Source organism: Ptychodera flava, chromosome 6 (assembly GCF_041260155.1).
Source record: "Ptychodera flava strain L36383 chromosome 6, AS_Pfla_20210202, whole genome shotgun sequence".
NCBI lineage: Eukaryota > Metazoa > Hemichordata > Enteropneusta > Ptychoderidae > Ptychodera > Ptychodera flava.
In genome coordinates, this window is record NC_091933.1 from 2,211,415 (window position 1) to 2,220,343 (window position 8,929).

At 37.0% G+C, this 8,929-nt stretch overlaps 1 protein-coding gene across 5 annotated transcripts in view; it reads right to left on the bottom strand.

Annotated features, from left to right (window-relative positions):
• LOC139134579 (stabilin-2-like) overlaps positions 1 to 4,848 on the bottom strand; it is a 74,428-nt gene extending 69,580 nt beyond the window's left edge. For all 5 annotated transcript variants that reach the window (XM_070701485.1, XM_070701488.1, XM_070701486.1 and 2 more), the window contains exon 1: positions 4,208 to 4,848. In XM_070701485.1, coding sequence (XP_070557586.1) covers positions 4,208 to 4,700 — 493 coding nt within the window. In that variant the 5' untranslated portion in view covers positions 4,701 to 4,848. The remainder of the gene's footprint in view (positions 1 to 4,207) is intronic.
• Positions 4,849 to 8,929: the final 4,081 nt, after the last annotated feature.

Consider the following 8,929-nt stretch of genomic DNA (forward strand, 5'->3'; position numbering starts at 1 on the left):
TTCATCACTATATATCACTGCATGTACAATAGTAACAATAGCTTTGATTTAGTGAAGAGGATTGAAATCGCCAACAGAGCTGAACCTAATCTTGGCAAAGCATGTGCAGAAATAAGATACCAAGGGATAAAAACGGCACTGGACTGGTGCATAAATTTTGATAAACATAATGATATAATTTTGAGTTACAAAACAAACGAAGACAACTTACACTGTAGAGAATACTTAACTTGTAGATGCATAATGTGTGTGTATATCAAAAACCAATGTAACAGGTTCATACAATATACCATGTACCATACTCAGCCCTCTGTTAAATATATCAACATTTCAATTCACTTAATGAATACCTAACTAATTCATTATATATTATTTAACATGAAAAACTATTAATGGTTATCAAATCAGCTTATTATCCTATCCTATATATAGTTTCTTCAATAAATACATGTATGTATACTTTTCAATATTTTATGTTTGTAGATGGATAACAAATCTACATTGAGGCATTTCAGTACTTTTAACACAAACATGTATGTGATTTTTCCATGCTGAGATTTAAATTATGTCAAAGCATTAAATGATTAAGTATAATCAATCGATCAGCAATTCAATTATGCCTTGCATTTTACAGCTGTCAGTACTGTTGAATCTCACAGATCCTCTGATACTAAACCTCCTGGTAACCAATAAGATATAGATCTGGATAGCATGACAATTTGGCATGTCTTTCTCACTGGCAACATGATTTATTTACATAGACTATATTGGATCATAATTCTCTTGTTTTAGGTAAAATAGAAAAAAATTACTACTGGATTGTCACCAAGTTCAATTTCAGAAAGTGCTTTGCTGTTGGTGACATCTTGTCGCTGTCTTTGACGTATATGGTTGATCATCATATCCAAAACATTACCATACCAAATTAAGGTATAATATGATTACATCAACACAGCTTCTTGAGACATTTTGATACTGAGTATGACCATCTAAAAGTTAATTTGACAATATCTAACGGAATGGACAATCTCCAACTTCAAAGAGTTTCAAGCATTTCAACATGGGTTAGCTTCTCTTCATATTCTTAATGATTGTATCACTGTCAGGTAAACCAGATCTGCCTGGTCCAACTAAGGAAGCACCAACTTCCACGCTTCACTTCCTATGTATATATCCATTCCGGCTTTATCCTTGTCAAAGTTCACACATTGCTATATCCAACTTCCTAACCAGGATGACAGGAAATTAATATTATTAATAACGATGTGCCCTAGGGACAAAATACCGCTACAACTGCATTTTGATATTCTATCTTCCTGATGGAAGAAATTTGACATAGGTGTGAAGCAAAAACAGAATTAAATTTTCATTTGATAAAATGTGTGATTGGTTGAATGGTTACACAATAAGTTTGACCAATTTGAAATGAATGGGACAATATCGATCTGATTCATCCTTTTGATCCAATAACATTAACATTTTTATGACAGTACACTCTTGTTATCACTTTTAGGATTTTGGTCTCTCACCCCTTATACAATTGGTTATTATACTCAGATACCTGTATCTCTTCAACTTAAAATTCTAAAAATCCATGTCAAAGACTAATCAAAAGTAAAAAAGTAACAAGAAGGTAGAGATGGTATGGCTTACAACTGATGGAAGACTTTATCAAAATCACGGACATTGTGAGCATGTGCAGTGAAATAAACATCATGAAACTAGTAGGTGAAAACTGACCAATCAGGTTCTATAACTAGCTGACGCTGCTGCCAACTTTCTTTTTTTTCCTGTTTTCGACCATGGGGGATATAATCTCTGCGCACACACACACACACACACACACACACACACACACACACACACACACACACATACACATACATAAATATATATATATATATATATATATATATATATATATATATATATATATATATATATATATATATATATATATATATATATATATATATATATATATATATATCTATCTTATGTCAATGGGATACCAGTAAATGCAGCTCTAGAAAGATGTCCTTGATGTTTACTAAATGTCCTTGGTGTCATCTTAGGAACTAGTAATTCTTTCTTATATTCCTATACCGACACTTTCTTTATCAACAGTGTGGTTACTTTTGACGTCAGTTCCATTTTTCAAAAAGTCATTTTCTATCATTGTCATGACTTGTTAGGGCAATTAATTGAGCAATGAACACCTACTTGTATTTCAACTTAATGATAGAGCTCATATAATCATTGGGATAGTCGGCTGTGATTGTTTCATATCAACAAATTTCTTCCTACATTAGCTTGGCTTATTTAACACTGAAATGAATGCTTCAAGTGAAAAATTTGACATCAGGCCCAAGTACAAACAGCAATGCATCTCTAACTAAGCTGTGTAATATCAATACTGATGTAACTTCAACCGCTCAGTAGGAATCATAATTTGGAGTAACTCTGATATTTTGTCCAAAACAGAGCACAATGCAGCTACTCGGACTTCAACACGAGCATAGCAGTATGTCATTCATTTTGCAAAGAACTGATTTTAACAGTATACAACATACTGTCAGTATTGCTGACAAGTGTATCAGACATGAAAGATTTCACTGGCAAGTACATAGACATAAATTTATGTCTCTCACCATCAACATAATGAAGAAATGGTTTCATTAGACAATGCTTTGTGTTTTCTCATACCTCTGTGAGGTACATGTATGAGAGTCAAACTTGGGATGAATGTAGGGAAGTTGTTTTGGAAGGACATTGCTGTACAAATTAAAAACCAAAGCCTAACACAACTGAGATATACAGATAAATGCTTTGCAAGACATGACTTGGAGTAATTCTGTAAAGTTTGTAAACAAGCTATTTAAGTCAAAACTACCGTAATACTTATATGGAAACTGAGCATTACATACAGTTTGCAAAGTTTGCATTTAAAATGAATCACGGAATACATAAATGAGAAAAGACATGATGCTGTATTGAGAAACAAACGTGTCTGTAACTCTGTGGGAATTTCTATCACACATGTATTACAAATGCAACTGTCATGTGAGGCCCTTAATTCCGTCATCTTAAACAGCACTTGTCATCCACTCATTTATGAAGTCAACAGTAATTACCAGAGAATTATTCACAAATATCAAAAAGGTTTTTAATTCTCATGAAATTTCACATGGCTCTACAAAACCTGAAAACATTAAATCTACTGAGTTTAACTTATTATTTCAGGATGAAAAAGGGTACCACTACTGATAGAGTAAATTATAGTTTACTGGCAAAACACAAATTTTGATGCTCGGTAGTTTCCTGAAGGAACAATACTGTAAATATGATGATTATATTTAACTCCTAAAACACATTTTCTTATTGTTCTGCCTAAAAGTACGTTTAAACACATTCAATAATAAAACATGGTTTAAGGGACTGTGGTTAAAAAAGATTTAGCATTGCCAACACAATTCGCTTGAAACACTTTTAAAACAAATTTAACCCTATAGTTATAATCGGTAATTTTTTCCACCTGTCAATTGGAAAAAAAACAGTACTGACGCTCACTTTCAGATGCCATGTAAACTGTTTGATAATTTTTACTAATAGGTAATTTCTTTCCCAAAGGTGAATTACTTGTACTGCACTTTGGAGGTAACGATTATTTAACAAATTTAACCCTATAGCCAAAATATGTGATTCATTACGTGTGAAGAAGTTCGAGCGCATCGAAAAGGAAAATGCACAAAAAATCACGTCGGGTGTCTGCTCCAAAGCATTTGCAAGTATTCACGTTATAAGAGTGGAACAAAAATCGCATTTGGATTTTGATGAAGTTAAGCTATCTATCTTCAAGCAACAGGTGTGAGGTGTGTGTCTTGAAAAAATAAATGTTACGAAACAGCGAGTCTGTTGAATCGATTCTGTGACACTAATTTTGTTGAACTCGGTACGACTTCGCGGGGGACGGAATTTTCAAGCCATAGTTATGATATCATACAACACCGTTCAATGTGTATGATGATGGGTTGTGAGCGATGTTTGTGGTGAGGGTGTGTTTAGGTTAGGACGCATGTTCCGTGGAACTATGAAAGCAGGTGTTGATATACGAGTCCGACGGTCGCTGAGAAGCCGTAATCAGTGATGTCGAATCCGGAAGTGTCGAAGTGAAATAGGACGAAAAAAAACAACGAATATACCGTACCTTGGCACTGTGGTCCCCAGTATCCATCGCAACACTGCCTGACGGTGATAGAATGTTCGCATTCATGCCGACATCCCGATAGATCGACATCAATATAATGACCGGGCACACGAAGTGAGTACGAGCAGTCCCTTAGCCCTTGCCCAGAGGTGGTGGCCTTACTACCAGTAGGACACATACCAGTGTGACTCATTTCACACTGAACGCACTCTGTGTACGATGTCCTTGTTATCCCATAATTACACTGTCCCTCACTATTTACACCTGACTCTTCGGATGATTCTGATCTCTCTCGGCTGCGGACAAGCCTGAAACCCTCTGCACCTCCAAGGGGTGGACGATGACCCCCATGGTGGGGGTTATCACCGCCAAAACCTCGCAGTTCTCGGCTATTACTACGTCCACCGTCAACACATGCAAGTATAAAAACTGAAGTCAACAGTAACCACGGCGATCGACGAAGATCCATGGCTCGAAGCCGCTTCAAGTCCATACTGCATACCAATCATTTAACAGTTTACCTATCCTATGTGCTACATAAGTCGGGGTCTAAGACAAAATCATGGGTTTTGGAAAGAACGCAGACTTTTACATACACAGTGTTAAGTGACAATTCCGTACCAGGACAGACTTTCACTCATCTGAATAGGTATCAGCCAGTGTCAGTGTACATATGTAGATCACGTGACTTGAACAAACCAATAGGCTGGCAGGATAAACGTTTCCCCTTTCACCGACACTTGGCAAACACTATCCATTTTGTCGGACGTGACCGACGGAAACTAACTTGACACTTCCAAGTCTTTGATGCCTTCTTGCGGTTGTAAGATTAAGTTGGGTCCACATGCCACGGTTGAATCTAAATTTAGACAACAGCTAAAATTAGAAAGTAGCATATTTGTCGGTAAGTTACATTACAAGGGCACGATATGTTAAACTTCTTCCTACAAGGTGACTTTCTGTCTTCTGAAGTCCTGTCCGAGGACTGTACCTGTTCGACAGAGGTAAATTCTGACGCATTGTTAACTTCGAAACTTTTCTTATAATTCTTGGCATACAATGTTTGTTTGTCTGCCGAAAGGTGTCATACCGCGCCTATCATCATAGAGCTGTTGAAAAACGACGTGTCGACAGCATATGACAAACCAAATATTAAAAGTTTTCACACAGGGTAGGCCTAAGCTAATATACCTACCTGTAGGAATACGTTAAATGCTGGACACGCATGTAGGCCTACAGAATTATCGCGAACTTGTTATTATTAAATTTTGACCTATCAATGGCTCTTCTAACAGATTATGTAGGTCCTAACAAGTTATGTAGGTCCTAGACTTGAACCTCACCGCGGTAACCTTAAAAAAGTTACAACAGTGTGATCTGTAATCGAGGTCGTCCCGTGACTCACCTAGGCCTAATAGCCTACGTAGTAGCCTACATGTAGTAGGCATAATACTTTTGCTTTTAACTTTCGTTTTACATTGCAAAGCACTTTTCTTGACTTCTTTTCTTGTTTTTGTTCTCGTGTCCCTGTGTAAACAAGGTTGGCGCTGCTGTTTCTCTACTATTCATCGTAAAGTCATGTAATGTTGAGATAACTGACCGTCACGAGAAGCCAAGTAAGAGGCGCAGGCCCGGGGCGCAGATCTTCCCCGCATTATAGGTGTCATCTCTGTTCCAATACGACTGGTATTTACGAAGAGGTTTGGTGATAGTCATGCTCATACACCGATCTAGGTGAAACTTGTTGTACAAGTCGAAATCTCTGAGCGATTACGGCCTCCAGATTGGGAAAGCGCTGAAACAAGCAGAGTAGGCCTATTATAATAAGGGAAGAACATTTCGTCTCTAATAGTAAAAGGGCCGACAGAAACTCAGCATACCCATTCCCATTTTACAGACGAATTACCACACTACCATCACAGTATACGTAGTTCCTTTACACTTGCTAACAAAACTGCTTTATATGATCAACACAAAACATTTTCTAGACAGATATAAAAGTGTGTAAATACTTACAGAAGCGCACTTTAGGCCTACAGCTGATACTCTGGATGGTGTACCCGAAGCCCCGTTCAGTCCCATGGATATACGGTTTATAACGTTAGGCAATGGTGACCCCCCTTTTGCTAATCAATTCATTAAAAGAAGAGGAAGATAACTTATTTTGCTCAGAGGAGAATTATACAGGGAGTGATATTTTGATGTATTGGAAATTGGAAATGCATGGACAGAAAATGATAATATATGATCACTTACAGGCTTTCTACATTATTGATACTGGACTGATGTCAAGGTCATTATGGTGTAAGCAGATTGATACTGAAGTCAGAGGTGAGACGTTGAAAGTTAAAACGGATTACAAAATAGTATCTACCCAGGAAGGGGGGGGGGGAATTAGTGGGCGTACGGCTTAAACAGTCCTAACCTACATAATTGCACCATACGTTCGTCAAGTAGTCGTACAGTACCAAACCCGCCATGAAAACACTAATAGGCCTACTTCGCTGTTGGTTTTGTGTGAATCATATTATGTAAGAGCATTTATAACATCTCGCCGTGCGGATAATAATTTTCGCAGTACGGTGTACACATTCATTTATCATTTGATAAAATACAGAGCAACGACAACCCCCGGCCCCAGAATCTTCACAGGTTTGATGAGGAATTTCTGATTACTGTGCCCTAATGGTGTAAGTCATGGATTTTATGCGCACAAACCACCACCATCGAAATAGGTTGGTCAAAATGAGCCATGCTAATAACTGATATTAAAAACGGTGCCCGACACAGTGGTGGTAGCGGGGGTCCCTTCCTACTTCGATCATAAATATCAGTTATTTGCATGGCTCATTTTAACCAACCTCGATGTTTTCGGGCAATATCAGAAAATTCATTCTAACCAATTGTCAAAAGATTATTAGGCTTTTTTGGGTAAATAAAATTAAATAGAGTAAAATCACAAAAGGAAGCGATGCCACCAGCGTACATCGGTAGATATAGAAATCAGAGAGAGAGAGAGAGAGAGAGAGAGAGAGAGAGAGAGAGACTGGAAAAACTGAGTATGTATAGGTGTACATCTTGTCGAATAAGGGTCAAATTGATAAAATCTGGTACAATTGCAGTACGATAGTCTTGGACAGTGATAGAGGTGACCGTTTGATATCCTGTTAAGTGATATTTTAGTGGCTGACGTACCAAAAATTATAAATTTGCTTCCTGGAAAATCTGACGAATTTTTCTTACACCTTATTTTTATGACACGGTTGTAATATTGAGATGGTTGTGTACGGAACAAGTTAATGTTAGCTTTGCTGTTGATTTATTTCCAACGATGTCGCAAGTGAAAAAAACTTGTTATCAGTGAAAATGAAGAAGTTACATGGTTTCCTATCGCTTGCATCACATATTCCCTTTTAAACTAATCAAGGTCTTTGTTTCGATGTTTTAACGAGGACTGTATCAAAAGTTGTATTAAATAAACAATATAAACCCGGACTAACAACTGTGCATGCATTTACTTTAAAACATTCTACTTGTAAGGTCACCGCCAATGAGATTTAAAACATCCAAAATTTGCTGGTTAGGAATTGCGCATAGTCATATTTATATCCATTCTCTGTCAAAATCAAAAGCGAAGGAAGAAATTCAAGTCAGGTGCTGAATTTCAAGGCGAAGTGGCTTTGCTTATCTTTTGACATTCGGAAATAATCTGCTAACAGTGAACTTGACAACAAAGATCCGATACTTTAATATCTTTAATTTTGACGGTCAGCAGAGTAAACAAGACCGTTTATGTTATATAGTGCATCAGTCTATTGAATAACGGTTAGATATCACATTTACAAATATCCAATAGTACTGATAGTACACAAAGCATATTTCTAAACAATGCTAGGTCTTCGTCTCACATTTACATTGCACTTATTACCTCGGCCATAGTCTGCAAGAACCTGCATTTCAACTCAGCAGGCACGATTTATGACAAGACCAGCATTTCGAGGTTGATGTTGATAAGACAGACAATTTGAATACTGAATTGTGATTGATACTTTCTGCAATGCTGTATAGTGAAATGACTTCATGGAATAAAGTATGCGGAGAAATACTGAAAATTTTCTCTGAATATTGTTCTACATTGAAACAAGGTTTTTTACTCGGTGGGCATTTTTAACCGTGTGACCTATCTATGCTCTATGAAATACATGATAACACTTGATGGTTTTCCAATTGAACATTCAGACGACGATATATACCCACCGGATTTCGCCGGCAAACCCGGTCATAGTAAGTGAACGAATCCTGAACTTTGATTTGTATAACGTCTATTACATTTGATGACGCCTATGATCCTCACAGGGATACGATTTCAATAGAAGCCTCCTATTACAATTACAGATAACATTAATATACACGTTTCTGAAATAATGGTATCAGATACACTGGTCATCAGTACTTCTGTTTGAAACTACAAATTGCACGATGTTGTTTTGGGATTACAGACACCAAAAATAGACACATGCACGAACACCCGGCCCTCCAACACAACCCACCATCTTATACCTAATGACTCCTACAGAAGTTAATACATATATGCGTATAAAGGAGTACGCGTGCATACTGCACTTGTTACGACCTTTTGAAAGCAATTGATATATGTATTTCAGAAAGGTTGAGCTTCCTAAAACGGTCTAGATTTCGACGATGAAATATTTTCTAAAACTA